This window comes from Tachypleus tridentatus, chromosome 7 (genome assembly GCF_004210375.1).
Source record: "Tachypleus tridentatus isolate NWPU-2018 chromosome 7, ASM421037v1, whole genome shotgun sequence".
In the NCBI taxonomy this organism is placed as follows: Eukaryota; Metazoa; Arthropoda; class Merostomata; order Xiphosura; family Limulidae; genus Tachypleus; species Tachypleus tridentatus.
In genome coordinates, this window is record NC_134831.1 from 194,198,531 (window position 1) to 194,223,629 (window position 25,099).

A 25,099-nucleotide genomic window follows, 5' to 3' on the forward strand; every position below is an offset into this window, starting at 1 on the left:
ACTTTAATTAATGCTAAGAAGAAAAACAAGGATACTCCGACCAACGTTGACGTTACCCCTCAGCAGCGACCCAAACCACAAAAGACATTTTCATGCCAGACTCAACCCATGCTCGTTGAAACTACAGACGTATCAACCGCTACAGATTTTCTTACCAGCAACTTCCGGGCACGGTCAGGGTAGATTTTTCGGCGCCCTGATCGTGTAAGTGGGTTTTCTTGGAGTACTCCCGTTCCTCCCACAGCAGATACTGAGGTTTTTGTATCTACAGGTACCTATCCTCTTGTGTGTGTTTTTTTTTTTGTAGAGTCAACAATTAACCTCCTGCGGACCACCTGTGGACCTTTGCCACCCGATTGCAATACAAATTCGTTAACTTTAAATCTTGTCGGTTTAGCTATTAATAATCAATCACTATCCCAGTTAAATCTTACTTCATGAGTAGGGCGAAGAGAAGGTCTCTTCTGAGCGCCCTCGATTGCTTTGTATCTCTTCTTGAGATGCAAAGTGTTAAATCGAAATACCTGCCACGATTTTATTCATAGTAGACTTAATACATGGATGGTGGTTGGGAGTGATAGTTGTTTGTATAGATAACTGGATTGGACACTTCATACTAGTATAACTCATCTTCTGTGCTATTAATAGTGCCTTTCTACGATACTGAGGGCTGGAATGATAACTTTTTAAGAGGCAAGTTTTCAATTTACTTACCCCGAAATGGTAGTACCTTATTTTTTTTATTTCAATTAATTTTTGTTCTTTACTTTGGAGAGCCGTCGCCTTTCTACAGTTGTTTGTAGGCAGTGAAGGGTGATATAAATGTGGGCTTGAGCACACAAATCTCGCTCTCCTAATTTCTATTTCTATATCTATTGCTACTCTTTTATTTCTTACGTGAGACTGACAAATGTAGGTTAACACTGATAGACAGTGTATCCCCACCGCAATATGGGTCCTACTCTTAGTCACCTCCAAAACCTAGGGTTCATTTTATAATCCCACATTATATTTTTGTTTCGGCTTGTTTTTTAAGTTATTACAAACTAATATATATATATATATTACGAAAGAAATGTACAACGAAGCGGCGCTGTACTCGTAGGTCATATTTTAAATAGTTCATGATGGAGGTGTGTGTTAAGCAATTATGGCAGAATTTGCATGCTACGAAAAGAAAATTGCAGTATATATTTACACAGACTTGTTTCGTTCACAGTCGTCGTCATCGTCGTGATTATTATGAAAAAGGTTTGAGTAATAAATATTAATATATCGTACAATTTAATTTGTAGATATATGTAAACCACGATAACATTTGGGCATTAATATTGTTTATTAATAATATTAATAAATTACATAGAGAGCATGTTGCCATTATTATGAGTAAAATAGCAATAATTTACAGGTTAAGTAACAATAAATATCTTAAGCAAGTAGTTCTTAGATTCGTTAGTTGAACTCTGAGTTTTTATTGAAGAAAGCCATTAATTAATTAAACACTAAAGGATGTTACATTCTAAAGTTTAAACCAATATTTGTTAGAAGTCTTAGTTAGCTCTTTGTATTTGCGTGCTTTTAATTGTTGAAACCGGTCGATCGACCGCCACTAAACCTGACATATTCCTTTAGGGGAGTGGAGTCAGCATTCGCATTTGACATCCATGTTACCTCTTAGAATGAAAAGGTGTGGCAGCTGCTAATATCAACATTAACAACCAATCTTTGGTTACAGTGTTTGTTAAGTTTGTAGGGCCCCTGCCAAATCCAGAAAAAACTAGTGAATTACAGAGATAGGTAGGCCATGATCTTCCAATCACTTTGCTATCATTGAAAATGTTGAAGGTTGGTTGTTCAGATGAAGAGGTATTTACTAATAATATATAGTTCAGAGTTGAGTAGCTTTGTGTGATGGCCATCTTTTTAGCAAAGTCAAAAACAATAATCAGTTGGTCAACACTCTGTATTGACCTCTACCTTTGGCTTTCCTTACACCCCCCATTTCTTTATTAGGACCTCTTCTGGAACTTCCATTGTATGATAATTCCTTTTATATTGTTTGATTCTGAATATGTCTTGTAAAATACAAACACTAAGCACTAAACACTATAATCAAAAGTAATTGCTAAATTGGAGTACAGTGTGAAAGAAGCAAGATATTTTAATGATGCAAGTAAGTTACTGTTTACATTATTGATCACTGAAATACGGAGGGGAGTCAATTACCTTTGGTGGACAGAGTGCAGATAGTTCATTGTATAGCTTTGCACAAAGAAAAGGAGTTATCCTAGCAGTACTTCTTTGAATAGAAAAGTTGCCATATGAAAACAGAATAAGGTACTTAAAGTTATTATCTCTTGAGAAAATAATGCTTAAAAGAGATCTGATTAAAATTTTAAAGGATATGGATAGGACTGATGCATCATCTTTTTTGTATTTAATGGAAATTGTTGTAGGACTAGAGAGCATTGAATTAGAAAAAGTAAATTTAAAATTAAGAGTTTATTTTTTCCTAATAGGGTGGTTTGTCTTTGGAATGGGTTACCTTTAGGTGTATTAAATGCAACAAGATTTGTAGAATTAAAGAAGACTTAATGAGTTTTTTGTAGAATCGGGGTACGTTATAGGCAGAAAGGTGTTTGATGAAGTTAATGAAACAACTATGATGGTTTAAAATCAGTTCACAAGATGAAAGATTTACAGAACTATAGGTAAACTGTGGATTCATTCAAAAATAAATCAGGAAATTATAAAGAGCTATCAAAAACAGGTTTCAGAGAAGGGCTGCTACAGTTATTACAAGAATGATGTAGGGATGCTGTTGAGAAAGGAAGAGTTGGAGTGATAGTATTGAAGCTTAGAATATTATTATGTCAGTAGAATAACTCCTCTGATTTCTTTGTGCCATATTCTGAAAATAATAGAACAAGAGGACACATGTTTAAAGGTTGTAAAAGACTGGCTAAACTCAAGTTAAGACCATTGTTTTTTTCCAGTAGGCTCATTGACTTACAGAACATGGCTTGATGTTGTCAATTGTGGAGACTGGCACTTTCCAGGAGTTTAAGAGGGGAAGTTGGTGGTTTCCTGGAAAATAAAGGGTTGATTTAAATTTTTACTTTTTTCAAAGATGGGTGTGAAAAGACAGCCATGAAGGATTAAATGATCCTTTGTTGTAATGTGTGTTGTGTTATACTATTAAAACTAAAAGCAAGTTTTTTTAAGTACGTTAATTACCATTAAAATGGTAAAATTGGACCCTCAAAGTATGCTCATGAGAAGACTTGCATTATATCTGACATTTAATGGGAACAATTGGGATTGCTTTGAATCATGTTGATATTAATACCTTGGTATTAAAACTAAAACTTGAGAGATTGAAAGTAGGTGGACATCATGGTCAAGTATTTTTTCCTCAGGTTTTATAGGAAGTCAGATCAAGTATATAGACCTTTATTTTTTATTTTTTGCAAGTCATTAAACAACCTGAAGCTGTCTAAGAATTGGAGGATTCTTATTTTTACATTTGCTTTTATAGGTGGCAGTAAGTGTGGCTTGGATAATAAAAGCAGTTTTACTTTGCAGTGGGAAAAAGTTTGATAAACGAAACTTTACAAAAACATCTAACAAAATATTGTGTCATAAATGAAAATTAACATGGATTCACAAAAGATAAATCTTTCATTACTAATCTTTTTAACTTTTTCTGAGGATGGAAAGGATAGACACTTGATGTACTTATATTTTGAAGAAGCTATTGCTTAGGTGTTGCACAAAAGATTAACTAAGAATATCACATTGTTGGGAAAAGCCTAGCAAGTTAAAATGTAGAATAGTTGTATGAGAAAAAGCAAAATGTGGCTTCTGACCCGATGTGTACAAAAGGGTAAAAGAGTGCATGTCATAACATCTTTATAGTTATATTTAAAATGTAATTAAGTATCTTTACTATTGATGTGTAACAACAAGCTTGGCATCAAAAGTATTTCATAATTCATGTTCTTATGTCACTTAATATTGTTGTTTTTTTAATTTCAAAATCAAATCATTAAATAAATTCTTAGTCATGTCTCTGTGTTGTCTGATGCATGTGTTCCAAATTACTCATATTACATGTTACTTTTGCTGAAATATGATTTTTTTAGTGTTCAACTAATTAGAAACAAATAGTATAAATACTAAAACCAGTATATAAAATTAAAATCTTCAGTCTTCAAGCTTTACTGATGTATAAAAAATGTCAAACCCACATAACACAACCTTTCCATTTCAGAAATGTTAATTCTCTCTGACTTTGCTGTTGGATGATTTAAAAACAACAGGAGCAGCTTTTTCTTTACAAGATTCCTTAAATATTTATTTTTTTCAAGCACTTGTAAGTATTTTGCTTCAATTGTATTATTTGCAAACATGATTTTCTGCTCTGAGCAGCACTTAACATATTTATAGCTCAGTTAAACAGACCATTAAAGTGCAGTAGTTCTGGGACATTCTTTTATAATGCTTGATTTATTTTTTGTGTTTTCTAATGCTTATTTGAAAGGAACATTAATAGTCTGGTGGAGAACCAGTTTAGTATGAAACAATTGGTGCTGTGAAAGTTATTGAATAAAAAGTATTGAAATAGTGTTCAACTCTAATGAAGTCTAACATTTCTTGCTTTTAATGTGTATATATGTTTTTAACAAACATAACTAATATATAAACATCAGAAATTCTTTTGGTAAAATAACAAATGTACATGAAAATATTTAACAAGGCAATCTTGATCTAACTGCTTCACATTATTTTAACTTGATTATTGTTTTTTGCAGTAAGTTTTCTTTTTGTGGTTGATTAACTGTTATGCATGTAGATAGGGTCTAAATGCCATTGTAAAGCAAATAAATTTAAAAGTAAGCATGTGTGAAAAGGTTAGAAAGCAGAGGGTGTGCATAGGGTTAATGAAACTCATTGAAATTGGTAACTGTTATTAATGAAATTAGTATTGAGGAATCAATATTTGAGCCTTTTCTTTTATGTATTTACATTAATGTTACAACAGGGGTATAATTAGTAAAGTCTGCAGGTGACAATTTTCTAGTAGTTTTAGCTGTATTGAAGATGTTGAGGTGCTACAGAATGATCTAACAAGTGACTTTTAGATATAGTAAGTGCAAGATAATGAATTTTGATTATCATAATTTCAATCACTATTTATATAGATGGGAACACAATAATGTGACTGAAAAAAGGACATTGTTATATTGGTAGATAAGTAACTCAAGACATCAAGGCATATCTCTGTTGCTGGCAGTAAAACTGACAGAATATTATGGTGTATTTGTAGATGTATTGATCACAATTCAAAGGAAGCTGTTATATATATACAAATTACTAGTAGGCCTCACTTGGATTACTACATATGTACAAATTTGGTCTTTTTTTTTTTTTTCTGTTTCTTTCTCTCTTTTTTTTTTTTTTCAGATCATTGGTTAGGCCTTACTTAGGTTACTGGGTGCAAATTTGATCTTTCTTTTTCTTTTAAGAAAACAGATTTGACTTATTAGAAAGAATGAATAAGAGAACTAATATGATGATTCCTGGAATGGAAAGATAAATTAGTAGGTGGTAATATTAATGTTTCCGAGATTATGTAGGGAATCGATAAAATAAAGGCTTCTGATTTGTTTGTGCTGTATTCTAAAAACAATACAGTGAGTGGACACCACTTTAAGATTTGGTAAATAAAGATTTGGCTCTATTTAAAATGGCTTTATTTTCATACAGGATGACTTGCTAGGATTTTACAAGAATTTAAAAAGTGAATTGATGATTGCCAGAAAAATAAAGAGTGGGTTTAAGTTTTTAGTTTTCTCAAGTGTAGCTGTGAAAAGACGGTTTTCAAAGAAGTACCAAATTGTCTCGTTTTATATTTATATTATGAAAAAGACACAGGATTCAGGTTTCTGCCAAACCTGAATGTTCTTCACACAACAGCAGTGAAATGGTTATGTAAAAACTAAGTCCTTTTCAGACTTCTCAAAAGGAATGTTTGTTTCTTGTCATTTGATTGAAGTGAAATCTGTTACATGTTTAAAGTTTCAAGTTATGATTGAGAATAAAAATAAACCCATATTTTTAATTTCTAAAGAAATAAAATTCTTTTGAATAAATAGATCCATTTTTTGATGTAAAAGGCTCAGTTGGCATACCTACCATGAAACTTTGCATAATAATAATAACAACAATGAACAACCAATCTTTAATCAATATGGAGGAAACTCATCCTGCTATACAGATTGAAAACTGATAGTTTCAAAATAATGATAAGCTGTTTCTGTATAAAAAATTATTCTGTATTCTATTTAAAATGTACTAAAGAAAAAAACTAAAATACTTAGTGTTTCATTATCAGTTTGTATTCAGTACATTAATTTTATTAAGTGAGCTCATTTGTGATCAGTCAAACATCTAGGAAATACTACACTCTGTAATTCATGTTTGTATACTTTATCTTCCAAAATATACATTATTACTTAACATACAGACAATGACTGAGAGACTGTTTTGTCAAGTAAGGTTGTCTTTATATAAATGTTTTTTTAGAAAAGTATAAATTTAAATCTGGTCTTTGTTTCTTACAAAATAATCGATCCCTTTCTTAAACAAATATGCATATGCTCAGTCCCTTGGACTGACTTCAATTTTATAAGAAGAAATGTTGACTATAATTTAATATCTATGTAGAATATAAAAAGATTTTAGTGGAACATATAAATGTGTTGTACATAACTTGGAGGAGTTACAAAAGTATTTGTACTGAAGTGTGTTTGCACCAGTGACATCAGTCTGATTCAGACTCTGGTGAGACGATGTTCATGTGAAGGCTAAAAATACTATTGTTTGTCATATAGTTTATGTACTGTATTTTTACAATCTATAGAATCTCCAAAATATATATCTTCAGTGTTTTTTCAGTACCACTATATATTGTATCTGGTATTTACCCTTCTCTGCTACCAAATATCATTTAATCAGCAAGTGTTCAAAACATCATGTTTTATGGCTGAAGGTCATGACCTACATATTTTGAACTCCATCTATGCTTGTAAGGTTAATCTGGATTGTAGAACTGTCCTCCACTGTTACAAAGGTTAACTATTTCTGTAAGTCAGTTGCACTGTTGTAAAAATAAAACTAGTTATCGAGGCCTGTCCTGAATGTTTTACACTTTAAAGTTGAGTTTTCTCGTCAAATTACCTTGTAAATTTATTGCAGTGAAGGTAGTGATAATATTCTATTGACCACCAAGCGTGAAGAGTGTTTTTAGTAAAGTTCAGAAATGTCAGTTTCCAACAACTTGGCTATAGAGGTAAATAGAATTGTTTTTGTACATCATTGTGTAGCTTTAAAGTTTTCATAAAACATTCTTAGAGAAGCTGTAAAGTGGAACCTTCAGTAAGTGTAATATTTTGTCCAGAAGTGTCATGGTCATTTTCCTTTTGCATTTTTATTTGTCATTTAGGTAACCTGGTGGCCCTTTATCAGCATAAGGTAGAAACTGGACAGCTGCTTCCAGATGAACATCAGGAAAAGATTGTTAAATGTTTGCAAGAACTGAACACTAAAATAAAAAACTACTCTCCTCCCAAACAAGGATTTTTTCAAAAAGTAATTTCCAAATGATTCTGAAAATTATGAACATAAATATAAAAGGTTTTAACTGCAAACCTTTATTACATAACTGTAACACCTATGTTTTCATTTCTTAATTAGTTTTTGTACTAATGTAACATAAAAATAAAAGGACAACAAGGGACTGAATAGACCATCTAGGCTATCTCATTTGCTTAAAAATAAAAAACAAACTCAAAGCCAACCATTATTATTTAAGTAGCTATCAATTCTTCCTTTAAATTTACTACATCTGCCACATCTAAAGGCAACTCATTTCAAATGGCCAACTGCCCTGTTAGAAAAATTAAATTGTCTTAGCTGAAGATGAATTATATTCTTCCAAAATTTATACTTGTTTTCCACATTCTTTTCTTTCTCACCATTAAGTAGGAAAAAATATGATGCTCTGTTTTTACCAATTCTCTATAATAATCTTACCTGAAACATCTTGATTAGATACCCCTTAACTCTTCTTTTATCAAGAGAAAATGGTTTCAAAGATTTCCGTCTCTCCTCTTTACGTGCTGTATATTTGGGAGAGAAGGCTGTAAAGAGCATTTCTTTGTCTACTGATTCAAGTTATGTTTAAAAATGACGAATATTTTGAATTAAAATTCTAAAATCTTTTACTAAATTTTTAGTTCCAAATTACAAAAGAGTTTTGGTATTTTTATATTTTTGATTTTCATATTTAATTAAAATTTTATTGCATTAAGTAGTGAATCAGTTTTTTAAAGAATGATAATGCTTTGAACATAAAATGTTACATTTCCACACTTTTTCTTTTGTAATATTACTTTAAAATGTTTCTTCAAACTGTTGATTTTAATAAGATTTTGTCTTTTAGTTCTTTGGAACTGGCAAGCAGCATATGGTACCTAAAGGGCTTTATTTATATGGAACAGTAGGTATGTTTATAGCTTTAGTTGTGATTATAGAGTGATAATCACAGAATTTGTGTATTGCATTTGATCAATTCGTGTACAAGATTTAGAATTTTGTTACTGTGCAGTAATTTGAAAAATTAGGGATTATTGAGAAGAAAGTACTGTTAAATACTCGCATTTTTTACACTCATTTCAACACCAACTTCCTTCTGTAATAGAAAGGCAAATCTTGTAACCATAAACTATTGTTAATATTTCAAAGTTTTTGAAAAGCTGTTGCCTTAAAAATCTTATGCAGAATAAATCCTGTGTTTGTGTGTACATATCCAGTTTTGTCTATTGATAGGTAGAGGGAAGACAATGTTAATGGACATGTTTCATGACCACTGTGAAGCAAAGAGCAAAAGACGTGTCCACTTTCATTCATTCATGCTTGATGTTCATGCACGTAAGTTTCTCACCTTAAACACCACAAGATCGTGTGTGTGTGTAGAGTTATAGATGAATTCAGAGAAATTATATATATTGTATAAATTCTAAGAGAGAGAGAGAATCTTGCATTATATTTTAATCAGAAATCTTAAGTAATGGAAACAATAAAAACAGGTGAAACTTTGGATATTTGGTATATTTTTTCATATTAGGTATTCATGAATTTAAATCCAAAATAGTAGGAAGAGAGAAAATCCAGCAACGACCAGCCAGTTATGATCCTATTCCTCCTGTTGCCAAGTCACTCAGCGAAGAAGCATGGCTTTTATGTTTGGATGAATTTCAGGTTAGTTGAAGAGGTAACTGTATTAAAGAATGAAGGTCACGAGGATCTAGTTTTTATTGGGGGGGATTTTAAAAGTTTGTTACGGTAAGTCTAACACAATTTGATATTTTCTCTCATTATAACCTCTACAAATCTCGCCATGCAGTAAAATAATGAAATTAGCAATTCTTCTTTTGTATGGTAACTAAAGAATGCAAGTTTTGAAAATATCCAGATAACCCTTGAAACAAACTCCTAAAAATTATAATGAGCACATAGTGAAAAAGACTGTTGTATAGTGAATTCAGTCATAATATCTTCTTTTATAAGGCATTAAGAGGATCTGTTTATGATTTAAACCAGTATTTATATTTGTAATCATTATATGGACTTTGGCAAATTTATCTTTGCAGTTAAGTAAACTATAAGAAAAATAATATACTTTTTGATATGTATAGTGTTAACATTGATTAGAGTTGTTTGAGCTTACTCACTCACAGTTTCAGTTAGTATTTTCACAAAGAAGTTTTTATTTTTTAATTATTCGTTTTTTATTTAAAGTAAAGATTTTCTGCTGTTAGGTTACAGATATTGGTGATGCCATGGTTTTGAAAAGGCTTTTTACTGAGCTGTTCAAGAACGGTGTAATAATTTTAGCTACATCTAACCGTTGTCCTGATGGTAGGTGAATGTTTCTGTAATTTAGGTTCAATATGTATGGTCTTGTCTGAGGGTTCAAAGGGACATGTCTTCTCTCTAGAATTTTATTTTATTTTTTTCGCAGTAAGGCTTAAATCAGTAATGTAATTGTTGTTTTAAGGAATTAAACTATACGTTTTTATTGATATTTGGCAAGAGGTAAAAATAGTGAATACATTTTAATTGTTAATACTTTCTTTTAATTTACCAGTATGTAGTCCATAAAACCTCTCTTACATAAATGCTGTCTTTAATTAATCTTGCCCCTTAGTGGCACAGATGTATGTCTGCGGACTTATAATCCTAGAAAGCGGGTTTTGATACACATGATGGACAGACCACAGGTAACCCTGTGTGTAACTTGTGCATAAGAAAACAAACAAATAATTAATCATTTCATTCTAAAGAAATGATTAGCATAATGTAAAATTTTGTTTAAATTACACCAAAAAAGGATCAACAAGCTTCAAAAAACGACACTTACGTCTCCATAATTTTTCACAAGAATAATGAAGTGGTTACAAAATCGAGCAGTACACTGCAGAATTTCTTTTTAATTGATACTTAAACTAAATAATATTAAAATCTATTTGCTTTTTGGTTTCTACGTAGCCAGTTGGTTAGGGCACTTGTCTCTCGATCTGAAGATTGCAGGTTCAAATCCCCATCCCACCAAATGTGTTCACCCTTACAGCTGGTGGATGTGTTATTATGTTGCAGCCTAACCCTCTGTTGATAAAAGAGTAGCCCAAGAGTTGGCAGCTAGTGGTGATGCCTTCCCTCTAGTCTTTCACTGCTGAATTAGGGATGGCTAGCACAAATAGTCTTTGTGTAGCTTTCTGCAAAATTTGAAACAAATCAAACGTTTTTGCTTCACTGTAGAATGTAGTTATTTTATCAGTTCTATTTTTTCTTATGCATGGACATGGACTGAATCTTGTATACATCGTTTTTTATTTCTGTAGAAAAATATTTCTCCAAATGATCAATAAAATGTTTTTTCTAAAGAGTAATTTAGGTCCAAATGTTGTTACCCATTAATACTAATTTATCTTCTCTGTCATTTAACCAAAAAATACCCTAAACATACAGTTTATTTGTTGTGAGATTAATTTTTTTTATGTTTTTAATGTTAAAATGTATTTCCTAACTAATAATTGTTTTTTTTTTAAGACTAACCTATAAGTGTATATGCTTTTTTAAAATTGTAATTCTTTTATTACTAAATAATTAGTTTAAACAAATTTCTTCTTTATCAGGACTGGTTTTCAAGGTAAAATCATTTTAGTTTTTCCAGCCTGAATGTTCACATCTATATAGTATTATGGGATGAGTGAGACAAGGATTTAGTAATACTGATTATATAATTATTCATATTATTATTCTTGTCTTTATTATGTGTATTATTGTTTTCTCAACCTTGTAACCAGTGCATTCTCTGGTCATCAACAGATGTTATATCAGACAATTTTGTATGCATCATAACCAGAAAGTTTTTTTGTGGAATTATCAAGATTTAAGCCCCCATATCTATGATCCCAGATGCCAACTGGTCAGAGTGCCTGTATTTCAGGATCATGAGTTTGGTGGTTTGAATATTGCTAATTTCACAGAAAGCTTTTTGGTTGTGATGCATACAAAAATATCTGACATAACATCGAATGACGGCCAGAGAATTAACTGGTCAAAACATTATGAAAATAATAAAACACATAACAAAGATGAGAATAATGGTCAGAATAATTATACCATTATTAATACTGTTCATCTAACATTATTTTATTCATGTTTCTGGTTTAGTATTTACTTTTAGTTAAAATGATTAATGATTTTTTTTTAGAACTCTAAATGAAACTTAATATATTTTTCAGATCTTTACAAGAACGGTTTACAACGAAGCAACTTTGTACCGTTTATCAAGATACTCAAGGTAAGAAATGTCCTTGCCTTTAGCATAAGAAGTTAACTTATAACTAACTTTCCTGTTAATATCCAAAAAGGTTTTCAGTTTATATCCATGTTTTTGTAAATATTTTTGCTAGTAAAACATGACAAATAATGCTGTATGCTGATCGTCCATTGATTCTAACGTTTGTGATGATGTTACTAATATGATTGGTGGAGAGAAACAAAATAACGTTTCTATACACTCTTTCCAACCAATGACTGTTTTATATGTCCATTATTTAAAAAGAAAAAGATGGAAAGTTATTATATGGAAAATAGTTGAACATCTGGTTGTGTAAACAAAATTATATTCAAAAGGAGAAAGAAAGTGTATTTTAATTCGTTGGGTCCTAACCTCAACAGGCATGCATGCTTAAATTATTGGAACTTTACATATCAAGAAGTCTTTTTTTTTTTATTGAACAGTTGAATCAATGTAGTACAGAGGTGGTTGTGTTTTAATTGCTTGCTAGGAAACTCTTATTTATACAAACAGTAGAGGACATATTGACTCATTTGTTTAGTGATGCAAGTTTATGAGTAATATTACTGGTAATGGTAACTTCAGTGATACATTCTTTTCTTCTCTAATGGATGCTGAAATATTAAACTTACAATATGTTCTGTCTAGTTAGGATAACTTGAATTTATCTCTCAAATAGACTTGCATGCAAGGCCTCATAGACTTAGACCTATGGTCAGCAGACTAGATAATAGTAAACAGGAGATCATGAGTTCGATTCTTGCCAGTGTTTTTAAACAATTTAACTGTGGTATTCTAATTCCCTCCACAACTAACTCTGAGATATTTGGATTTATAGATCCTAGCTACTCTTTGGCTATGACCATGGGGCGTTTGAATGATATTTCGTCTACTTGCGTCTTTATGTACTTCACTCACCACTCTTGATTGTGTTCTCTTTGCACCCTTGAATTGACTGGATTCCTGTGTTCTCTCTTCTTTGAAACTACTTTTGCAACTTCAATCTTCAGTATCAATTGAGTTGAACAAAAACAAGCCTGGCCAAATATTTAATCCAAATTCTCAATGTTTACATGAAAATTCTATCACGAGTGGGGTGAAGGGTAATATATATATAGACAGATAAACAGGTAACGGTTGTTTGTGTGAACACTTGCCAGTTGTCACCAACAAATATATTTTGTGGCTAATGCTGTTATCTGTGCAAGCATAGTCCAGTAGTTAGCATGCCAAATTGTGTTGAAGTTTTGTTATTTGTACCAAAAAACAAGTCAAGCATCTCCCTATCTGGCTGTACGTGCATTATAAGGGTGACATTAAAATAAGATGAGCTTAAGAGTTAGAGACGTGGTGCTGACTAACTGCCTTCCCTTTAGATTTATCACTTTAAAAATAATTTTGTATTCTTTGTGCACATTTTCAAATAAGTTTTTATTCTTTATGTCCAATTTCAAATTATTAATTCATATATAATTATCTTAGTTTTTACATTTTTTAAATTGAACATGGTCCTGTGAACTTTGTTTTTTAGGATCATTGTCAAACCATTCCTCTTGAGTCTGAGGTTGACTATCGGCTAAGGAGAGCTGTAAGGCAGAAAGTGTATTTCTTGTAAGTACAAATCTGTCTTATATCCAGTTGTTTAAACATCTATCTCTTTAGAGTTTGTGAAAAGAAAATAGAGAAAATATGTATTTTTGTCTTTGAAAGTGGTTTAACATTAAATATATATATGGTATATATATATATATACCATAGTATATATTGGGCACGTACTGGAAAGTTCTGTAAACATTTGTGTTAAAGTACGATTTTTTTATTATATGTAATTTGATTATTGTATTTTAGGACCATAGATAAGAGGTAAAATTAATTACTCGTTCACCTTTCTAAGGCCTCAGTCAATGAATATATTAACAGAGTGTTATAAAGATGTTTTAGTAGTAGTTCTTGTCTGCAGTTGTAGAAAACGTTTTAAACTTGAAAAAAAAAAAGGAAAGAATTAAGTTGAGATGTTTGTTGAAACCACTAGTAATCTATGTAATTGATTTTCTTCTAATTAATTTGACCTTTTAGGTCAATGTGTTTTATAATTGTTTCTGAGCTTTGGAAAAATATGTTATTAAATCATGGAATTTTGTGAAGGAAACAAATTCTGAGGCCTGTTATGGTCTGGTGGCTAAGGTCCTCAACTTGTAGGTTCCAGGCTGATGGTTTAAAGTATGTCGCCTACATGCTCACCCTTTCAGCTATCTAAAGAGTTTAAAAAATAGCAGAGGTGGTTAGTGTTGACTAACTGCTTTTTTCATAGTTTATCATTTCTAAATTAGGAATGGGTAGCATATACTTATTTGCATAAAACTCAGTAGTAAAACAAACTCTTTTTTCTCAATGAAGTAGATATGAAACTAAAATGTCTATAAGTATTAATTTGAGTACATTTTCGTCTGTGTTTTACAGAGATAACAATATACAATCTGTTTTTACCTACAACATGGTATTTATAAAGGACAGTAGCATTAAAAAGTATTTAAATTTTGCCAGGAAAGAGTGTACATATTTACCCTATATACACAGGTAGGATCAAGGTGTACAGTCCATGGTGGTGTTATGATATGATGTTGTCAACTATTCATGGTACTATATATTGCACATTTACAAATGGTTCAACAAAGAGGAAATTAAATGCGGGATATGTTATACAGGAATACTGAATAAAACAGTATATTTACATTTAAGTGGTTCTAGAGGTTATGCAAATGCAATACACAAAGTGTACAAAAACGTAAGTCATTTTATTCATCACATGAACAAACCCTTTCACTCTGACTTGTCTGAATCAGTCACACTGATGGTGTCAATTGACAGACATATTTTGAATACAAGAATGTGAGTAACTGTTTTTATTTTTTTGTGTGCAACCGACTTGTACACTTTAATACAAGTCTGTCATATTTCATGTGCATACAACTAGTAATTTCTGAATTATAGTTGATATTCGTTATCCAATAAGGGGGTTGATTCAGTAGAGTTAGTGGACATTTGGTTAAGAGGGTGATTCCAAAATATTGCAAAGAAGTAGAAATGTGGTTCAACAAAAGATAACAGAAATAGGGAGAGTATCAACTTTCATACTTTCTTTACAAAAATATATCTGCTATAGTTAAGAAATTTTGTTTAACCCTTTTAATTAACACAGTAACGAGTAGCATGTGTGATGTAATATTTATTGGTTCACAAAGGTATTAATGTCATATGAGTTTGATATTTCTACTTACAGAAAGTCTGAGGATGATGCAGAAGATTCTCTTAACACAATTTTCAAAATCTTGTGTAGCAAAGAAAATGATAGTAAGTGCTTTTATAATTACTCTGACAAGAAGCTTCTGAGATAAAATGAATTGTTCATTTACTTCTCTTTGGTCCAGACTGTGAGTTCAACCATTTAACAATTTATTTATAATATTGTTAGGTAGCCCTCTATGTATAACAAAAATTAAGTGTGCTGTATGTTTGTTTTTTGATACTTATCTCTTAATTAGGCCATAAATCAACAGCTTTATACAGACACATTACAGTCAGTCTAAATGCATCATGTAAGCAGTAGAAGATATTTAGTTCTGTGTGTTGAAACATGTTTACTAGGTTTAACGAGTACTGTATACATTTCCTACCTTCTGAATATGTGAAAGTTGTATCTTGAAAATTATGTTGTTTCTTGTGTATGTTTTGGGAACAATGGTTATGTCTATATTTAAATAGTTACAGCACGCTCCTATGGGTTTTTCTTAGCTGTTGCATGTGACATTTTATATTTTTTTCTATGAGTTAATTATGTTAGAGCTTTGAATTTTACATTTTTGTATGTGATGTTTGTATAACTGATTTTTTGATGCTATTTTAACAGAACTTTAAATTTAACTTCAGTTTTTTATGTAATATTTATAAAGTTCTTGTGTAAGTTTTAATGCTTTTATGTGGTGTTTATGTAACTCCTTTTCTCTGAGTTTTTGTTAGTTGTTATATGTTATTTGTTTTGACTAGAATCTCAGTAATCAAACTAACTTTGAAATAAAGATTTCATAGTTCCAGCAGAACTAGGCTTATTCTAGTTTCATTTGAAGTCTGTGACAAGTACAGAGTGAGTTGAATATATGCAGAGAACTTTTAAACTAATATTGCCAAATTTTAAATCTAATTTAACTTCATAGAAACTGTCTTTAAAATATTGTATAACTAGGCCTCAGTGGAATTCATGTAGGTTAATAAGGACATGAATATCTTGCACATTTTGTTTCTAGTTGTACGAAGAAAGATCTTAAGGATAAAACGCAGGAATATTGTGTTTCCTATTACATGTGGTCGGGTTGTTGATTGCAGCTTTGATGAACTTTGTAACAGAGTAAGTATATCCTCAGAGAAAATGTCTTTTTTTAAGGCATTACTAAAATGACTTTTTTTTTTTACATTTTATAAGTGGAGTATTTCTACAGTAATATATATTTTTCTGTTTTTATCATAACCCTTATATTACCAACTTGTACGTGTTGGGTTTACATATTGAACCAGATTGTGTAATTTTATGTTTTTGCATGCTACAATGGTCATAAAATATGTTAGTGGAAGTTGTTCATTTCTTTAACGTAAAATACGTAGTGAACATTGACAATAATTAGTATGTCAGAAATTGTTTTTGTTCCAGTTTTTGTGACTATATTAAGAACCTGTGTCCAACAATTAAGGACCTACAAGCAATTTGGTGCATAAATCATATAAAAGTGTAGCTTAAAAAAGATGCTGTGATGATAACTTCAACCTAAAATATGTTGAATGATCTCGTCAAGGTGTATCTTTATTTATTTTCTGTACCATGTTTTTTTCAGATTCTGTTTAAGTGGAAAGCAGTTCTTAAGATGAACCTTATTTGAATATTAACTTATCTGTTACTGTTTTGTATTTCATTTAAAAGTAACAAAGTATTAAAAGTGTTTTAAACAATAAGGTTAGAGAAGTACAAAGAAATGTGTTATAAAATTAATTTTCTAAAAATTCAAAATATGTGCAATTAAGAAAAAACATTTAAGCCTTTATTTGTTATTTTAATAACAGCTGAAATTTTATTAAAGAATTAAAAAAAGTTCATGTTTTATAATACAAACAAACATTTTTTCATGTTTTGTTGTGACTTCGTCATTTATTTGCAGTATTTGAGAAGTATTGTCAGAAATATATAGAACATGCAGTATTAAACTAAAATTTGTGCAGTTTCACTACCCACCTAAAAATGAGGGATCATATTTTATTGTTTTTATCTTTTAGAATGCAACAATTTTTATAATATGCACACTTGAAATTTGCTTCTCCATGTACACAATAATTTTCAATTTTGTGTTCTTTCAAGTGATTCTAACCTGTTTTTTATCATGTAAGTTACTAAACTCATTATTTTCCTTTGTCTAGCCTTTAGGTGCTGTTGATTACCTAGCTATGAGTCAAGCTTTTCATACAGTTATCATCAGAAACATACCACAACTCACCCTGAAACAGAAAACCCAGGCTCGAAGATTCATTACACTCATTGATACCTTCTATGACCACAAGGTTAATGAGTATCTTGTATTTAACTTGATCTGTTGGGTACAATATTTTGTAGTTTAATAGGTACATAGTATCACTTGTCTCACCTGCTTGAATATTTCAAGAGTTCATCATGCACTTCTTGTGGACTGTATTCTCTAAAACTTATTGCAGTAATTAGAAAAATGATAAACCTGGGTCCAAATATAATATTAATAAGAGAAATGATGTCCTGAGGTTTGAATCTTGTGTTAATGTTGGAAATCTCAATGCTCATTGTTTGAGTTGTGTGTTAATGTGAGAAATAAAGATACTTGTAGATTGTATATTACATTAATGTTAGAAATATTGATACTTAGAGATTGTACCTCATGTTAGAAATATTGACATTTTCATAGGTTAGAATCTTATGTTCAGCTGATGTTCCTCCAGAAAAGCTGTTTATAGCAGTGGAGGATACTGACATAACTGAAGATGAAAATAGGAAATTAATGGACGATCTTGACATTAGCCAGTCTTCAGTAAGTTGTGTAGGGAGAAACACACATCTGATTGAACTACTAGTGTAATGGTATTCTTAGTGAAAACCCATTTATGCTTCACATGATAAGAAAAAATATATTTATGGGAACAAATTACACAGAAGAAACAATACAAAGTAATATAATTGTATCATGGAAGTATGTTAAGGTAAAATGTCATTGTGGAATGAAAGACTGAGAGTAATTAATTATCGTTTACAAATACATTTGTTGTAAGCTTGATATTTGAAGAAGCATGTCCTTTCAAATACTATATTACATTTGAAGGAGGGCATTCTGGCCAAAATGTGTTGATGATAAAATATTGATTTTTATTCATGTCTTTACTTCGTATAGCTACTGTTTGTATGTTCTGTTAGTTTGATAACTTGAATAACAAACAGTAGCAAAATGTGCCATTTACTTTTACCTTTTTAGTATATTTCACATTACCAAAGGAAAGTTTATATTTAAATGTCAAAATAATGGTATTTCAGAAGCTGGTGTATATGCCTAAGTTGGAGTAATAATTACATACTTTAAAATAAAGTGATGATTTGTACCATAGACTGGCTTAATAATATCTTACCTAGCATTATAATTATACTTATGCTAGTAGCAGAATAACTTGGACTTCTGTAGTGGGAGTAAAGAGTCTTGTGTTGGTATATTAGGTTTAAATTCATTGACCTGATGTTATTACTGCTGTAATAAGTTTTACATTAGGTTGGTGTATTAGGTTTGCACTTTGGGCCTATGTAACAGATAACATACTGGAAAGTTAGAAAAGCTTGCGGATATTTCTCCGTGCAAATATTGATTTGCACGAACTTTAGTTCAGGTTGACAATTTAGAGATGAACAGTTGTACTGCATTACTTAATTGTTTTATTTTTATAGGAATAGTTAAACAACTCGGTGAAGTTATGTATGACTAGTCAATTGAAAGAAGCTGTGATGTGGTATCTCTGATAGCAAGATTATTGGTATTACTGATAATTTTAAGATTAAACCTAAAGCAAGTGAAGGCTTAGCAATAGACATAGAAAAAACAAGTTTGAGATAACATGAATAATTAATTGTGGTCAGTAACAATAAATGAAAGAGAAATATCAGTTAAATATTTATTAGACAAAAAAGACTAGTTTTCACAAACAGATAATATGGTTGAAACTTAGACAAGCTAACAGAAGGATTAGGTAAGTCTTTTCAGAAAACTTAGCTGATAATCATTACTAGTTTGATGTATATTTTGTCATGACCATAATTATGAAGGTAAAGTGAATCTAAGTGTTTTTACTCTCTCTCTTTTCAGGAAAGCAGCAAAGCCAGTATTTTCAGTGGTGAGGAAGAAATCTTTGCATTTGATCGCACTATTTCACGGCTTGTTGAGATGCAAACCACAGAGTATTGGGAACAACAAGAGGTTTCTTGATACAGCACAAACACAAGTTGTTACATTTTTACATTTTTGGTGATAGGAGTAATTTATAAACCACTAAAATATATCCATGACGAAATTTAGTTGTTTATTACAACTTTGATGCAGCATAGGGTATTTTAGGCCATACAGAATTTTATTTTTTTTATTTTCTTATGTAGTTTTGCCCCCCAGGAAAAAAAATATAGGAATCACTTTCAGTATATATTATAGGTTTCTGTTTAAAATGACAATTTGTAACTAATTTAAAACATTGAGGAAAGTATCTTTTAATTGTTCCATTGTTCACTGTTTTGTTTATAAAGAGTAGTGACTGAGTTAACTGAATAATGTAATTGGTAAGAAAACATTTTTAGTGTATGTTTGTATGGGGAAAAAAGAGTGTTAATAATATTGATAACATCACTTTGTACATCAGAGGATGTTGGAAAAGAAGAAATCTTCTAATACTTGTTGGTTATTAGTATGTACTTAGTAAGTAGGCTTACTAGTGGCTGAGAACCAACTTAGGGAAGCTAATATTAAATGCTACTATTAACAACAGCTGTGGTTGAATCAGCCACTTACTGAAGGCAGTTCCATTACTAATTTTAGTTAGTTTTTTTTTTGTAATTTTGTATGGAAAATATTTTAATGCATAATTTTACATACAAACAAATCAGGGAGAACACTAGGTGATGGTATTAATTGATTCAGTAAGTGCTAGGTTTATTTTATTTGGTTCATGATTTAGCTATGTAGAATAATAGATTGAGCACGTAAAGAACCGATAATTGGTTAACTCTCTTACCAACTAATGTCCTTCATTGTTTGTGTTTATAAGTACATATTCTCCATATTTTTATTGTTTAACAGTGTTTAATATCCGCTTTAATGATGGTGTTATAGTTTTTCTTTATGCCATGTTCAATACGTATTGTCCTTGAGCAGATTTCTGTTTAATATTGATAAAGTATTAAGTAAATATGTAAACCTGTTCCTTTATTACACACAGTTGATTTGTTTCAAATATAAGCATTATTTTAAGGATTCACTTTAGTGAGTAACACACAGCTATCCAACCAACCAGCTTTGTATTATAAAGATAATAGTGGCATTGCAAATAAGCATTATGATATATAAATGGTGATTGTTTTTTCCCAGTATACCAAATTTTTGATTGCTTATAAAAACAAACAAAACTCCAAGTTTTATTTTTTCTTAACAGATAATAGTGGGCTGCAAATCCGAATATACGAAAATATTTCAAATCATGGGCTTATTATTTTTGCCCAAGCATATAAAAATATAACACAATAATTTAAAATGACATTTGGGTAAAACATTTGTTTATACAGTTAAACAGAATACAGTGTTACGATAATTACACAATAAAGTTATTTAAACAAGGACTTAGCCTAATGAAATTCTTTATGACAATTTTAATGTTTTATTTCTCTGAACTGTGTATAAAACAACACTATAAATAAATAATGTAGTATATAGCTGGTAACTTTGTTCCTAGAGCCCCAAATTATTGTTTGCTTACAACTGCTTTTCTATTTTAAACTGTAAGGATTAAAAGGAAAATTCATATTTTTCTCTGTAGTAAATAATAGCAAGTCACATATGAAAATATGAGAAATAATGCACTGTAACTTTGTCACATTCTGTTGCCCCAAGTAGTGAAGCATTATGTCTACTGACTTTCATTACTGGAAACCAGGTTTTTAATACCTGTGATGGGTTGAGCACAGATTGCCCATTGCCTAGTTTTGTACTTAATTATAAACAAACGCATGCTGTTTTTGGCCTACATATGAAAAAAAAAAAATGCTGTGAAAAATTTAATTTCCAAAAATGTACAAGAATGCGCACTAGATTGTCCATTATTTATCATGGTTAAATTGTTATGCATTTATAATTCATAGCCCATCAAAATCACCTTCAAAAATATTTTAATATGGTACCTGTATAAAAGTGGTGTGTACTATGACCATAATTCTCTTAATTCTTGTAGGACAAGAATGGTGCTAATTTGCAGTAGTTAAAACAGTCAAATTGGGTTAATCCAGATAGTCTTTGGTGCTTCAGATTATAATGATTTGTAAGGTTTTACGTTATTCACCCCAGAAGAACCTGCCGATGAGAAACGAATAACATAAATATTAATACATTTCTTTAGGAATTAAAATAGTATTTTTTAGTATGTGTACTATCCTTTTTTCTCTAGGTTAAACAAAGAGATAGCTATCTGCATTAAAATAATAAAAAATTATTTCACATTACGTGATTTTAACATATTCTCTTTTGACAAGGACTATTTTTAACTCTAATAGAAAACATAAGCATAGGTTGATATTTGAAACTGTCCGAGACATCTAAGTTCAAATTTTAGGGATATACCGATTTATTTATTTGCACAACTTTACAGTTTGAGGTAAAATTATCCATTGTAATTTTTACTGAAAATAACGTGAATTACATAGTTTTTGTCTACTATCAGTGAGATATTGTAACACTTTGATTTCGTCTGTAAAATTTTTATTTATATTATAAAACCAGATTATTTATACATTAGGCACTTATTTCAGTATTTTTCATGGTTGTACAAGTTTTAAGTGATAGAGAATACTAACAGGATCACATTGCCAACATAGTTATTTACTCTGTTATTCTTAAAATACTTAATTTGATCAATCTGTTGGTTGGTAAATCACCTGTGAAAAATTGATGTTCATATAAGGGTGGCATTCTCCACGAAGTTTGTACCCTATGCGGGTCATAATGTATGTACATCCCATACTAATACGATGAAACAGGCATGGCTGAAACCAGTCAAACTGCAGTAGTTAGGTTTTGATAATATGTTGCCATCTGTTGTACACTTAATAAAACAGGTAGATGTTTTTCTTAAATATTAATCAACTAAAAACCATTGCCTCAATCAGATGTTACTTAATAGGTATTATTAAATTAGGAAGTAAAAGAAAAAAATGTTTTTGTTAGATAATTTGTCTTTGTAATTAGTTTCATCTTGGAGAGAAAAGAAACTATCAAAATCTCACAAAACACTTCATTGATAAATGTTTTTTTCTCTCTTCATTCTTATGTTGTTTTTCATTAAGTTGCTCAAAATATTTTAAGGTTTGCATTTTCTCTGGAAAGATGCTCTGTATATTTGAAATTTAAATAATGTGATAGTTATTATTGTAACTTTATATACCACTTTAACCAAACATACTACAATATATTTATACTCTTGGCACCTTCACAAATAAATAACATTAACATTCAGGTATTTCTTTACAAAAAACGCTGTCCATTTATTTTGTTTTCAGGAAATGGAGTAGGAATTACAAAATAAACCTATTAAATTTTACATTTTAAACTGTAATTGTCCTGAAATTAAGCATAATTTTTAGTTGTGCTTTTAATGTAATATTTCAAATTATAAACTTGTTTTAATTAGTTGTAACACAAACATTCAATATTGTTTTGTAACTGTAAAAATAAATTAGCTGCACAATCAGTTGGAACTTATTAAATAACCTGTTTTTAACATTAAGGGTTAAAACAGTAGAATCTGTTTTCTTATAGTAGCTGAGTATATAATGTTTACATGAAGGAAATTAGTTTGTTTGTTAAAAGATTTAATTTCACAAATAAAAATGGCTATAGATGCCCCATATCAAGCTGGCATGTATCTATCTTGTTAATCTCTTATTTAATGACCATATTTATACAACTTAAAACACTGTAAACATGCATTGTTTTTCCTCCCATTAAAAACAAAAATTTTCACAAATTTCTGCATACAGCATCTGCTTCTTGTCCAGTAACCCTGTTATGAAGGACAGAGACTGAAATATCACCCTCACCGACACTTCATGCAAGTGTAGTTACTTCTTTGTCACCAAGAAAGGTAACTATGAAGGCTGGAGCAGTCCAATCACAAAGAAATTCACAGATGTTATATGCAGAAATAGCATAAATATGTCTTTGTATGTAATAGAATGAATACCCATTTCATATTGCAGTTGTTTAAAGAAGTTTATGGTAGAATGGGAAGTACTTCATGATGACAAGAAATCCACTTGAAGTAAAAATGTATTCTCAAGACACCTGGTATGTGCATTAAAACTTTAAATAAAATAAAGTATAGAATGTTTCAACCTTCTTCGGGTTAACAGAGTTTTCAAATTCTTTTTAACCTGAAGATGATCTAAGAAGGTAAAAAATGTTGTTCTGTACTTTAATACCCATACCAGTTGCCTTGAGAATGGGAAGTACAATTGAAACCCATAGATTTGTTTCATAAATAGCTATTAAGTGTAGTACAGAGTCCAACACATTTGTGTGATAGTAAACAGTGCATACCTTGACTTTAGTACTCAATCATGAGTTACTTAACTTGCCTTTGGCCCAGAATAGTTTCAGGACATATCCAGAGATGCCAACCATTACGATTTGAGCATAATCATCACGATTTTGGTGTATACATTACGACTATACACTCGTACGGACAAATATTACGACTTGATGCAACTCCCAAATTATTATATATTATATAGGCCTATACAGTAAAGTGGTAAATTGTTTGCTCAGGGCTTGAAAGGGGTGAAAAGAAAATTTCTAGTGAGATACAAATAAATTTTGATAATAAATAAAAGACATAGCCCAAATGGCTACTTGCGATAATCACGTTTGTTCTTGAAATAATAAATATTTGTATCTCCGACATCTACCAATAGTTTGAGTGCAGTGCTTCTCCTACTGGGTACGTGGGGGAATCCATAGTTATGTCATCTGTGCTTGTCAGCCAATCAGCGCTCGCTTAGATGGGTATTTCTCGTTTTCTAAGTGTCATAGAAACACCAATGCAATCGTTCACAAGATGGAAAAAAAAGGCTTCGTTCACCAGATTGCCTTGTTTCTGGGAAATCTAAAAGGACAAACTGTGAAAGGGCTCTGTCTATAATCATTATGCTCAGTCATTTGATATAGTTGGCATCTCTGCATATCATGAAAATTAGTTTCACCCAGTTAAATGTTAGTTATCGAAGTCTATATAAGATTTGTTAAGTGTCACCACCTGCTGATGTTCTTCCTTAGCTAGGTGTCATTCATTCAGTTTGTCTTCGTTTACAGATAATCTTTATTCTAATTTGTAAACTGACACATGTAGCTTATCTGTTTTGCCCTGTACAATGTCTATTGCATCCCACTCAATCCAATGACATTTAGCAGTGGGTGAAAGATTTACTCAGCACTGGATACAACTGGTTAAAATATTGTTAGTCTTATTAGTTTTCACTCAAGCTCATAAAATTATGAAATTTTCCTCTGAGGAAATTGTAACAGGCTTAGCAAGCTTGTAATCAATTATTTTTTGTTTAAGAAACACTAATAGCCTCAAATCAGTCACATTTTACACAAGAATCATATCAGTTCTAGTCCGTGTACAGCGAGCAACTAGAGTATGTAAGCAAATTAAATATAGATCTAATGTTAACCATTAGTTATTTCTTGATACTCAGATCACAGAATGGTTATTGACAAAAATTAAAAACGAACAAACCAAACATTAAATAAAAGTGTAACAAGAAAAGGATCATGTTAGAAAATTGCAAAGGAAAAAGTGTGTACA

The 25,099-nt window shown here is 30.7% G+C and overlaps 2 protein-coding genes across 3 annotated transcripts in view; one reads left to right on the plus strand and one right to left on the minus strand.

The window, feature by feature from the left end:
• The first annotated feature begins 1,096 nt into the window (after nt 1–1,096).
• LOC143257615 (AFG1-like ATPase) lies at nt 1,097–23,155 on the plus strand. 2 transcript variants are annotated; one of them, XM_076516609.1, is made up of 13 exons: nt 1,097–1,251; nt 7,508–7,653; nt 8,507–8,567; nt 8,893–8,994; nt 9,191–9,324; nt 9,885–9,984; nt 11,874–11,932; nt 13,464–13,543; nt 15,213–15,283; nt 16,234–16,334; nt 17,393–17,533; nt 17,908–18,030; nt 19,345–23,155. In XM_076516609.1, the coding sequence occupies exons 1-13, from the start codon at nt 1,125–1,127 to the stop codon at nt 19,462–19,464; spliced, it is 1,365 nt and encodes a 454-aa protein (XP_076372724.1). In that variant the 5' UTR covers nt 1,097–1,124; the 3' UTR covers nt 19,465–23,155. The 2 variants fall into 2 exon arrangements, with proteins under 2 accessions (XP_076372724.1, XP_076372725.1); XM_076516610.1 differs by having other exon boundaries at nt 9,221–9,324; nt 19,345–22,446.
• The window catches only part of LOC143257614 (heterogeneous nuclear ribonucleoprotein R-like), a 44,730-nt gene continuing 41,080 nt past the window's right edge, over nt 21,450–25,099 (minus strand). The window contains exon 11 of the mRNA XM_076516608.1: nt 21,450–21,588. Coding sequence (XP_076372723.1) covers nt 21,574–21,588 — 15 coding nt within the window. The 3' untranslated portion in view covers nt 21,450–21,573. The remainder of the gene's footprint in view (nt 21,589–25,099) is intronic.

Bases quoted from the DNA above. Each gene is read 5' to 3' on its own strand.
- LOC143257615 (XM_076516609.1), top strand. From the start codon at position 1,125: ATGATGGAGGTGTGTGTTAAGCAATTATGGCAGAATTTGCATGCTACG. The intron at 8,568-8,892 runs GTATGTTTATAG...GTCTATTGATAG, and splicing joins TTATTTATATGGAACAGTAG to GTAGAGGGAAGACAATGTTA. The intron at 13,544-15,212 runs GTAAGTACAAAT...TTCTACTTACAG, and splicing joins AGGCAGAAAGTGTATTTCTT to AAAGTCTGAGGATGATGCAG.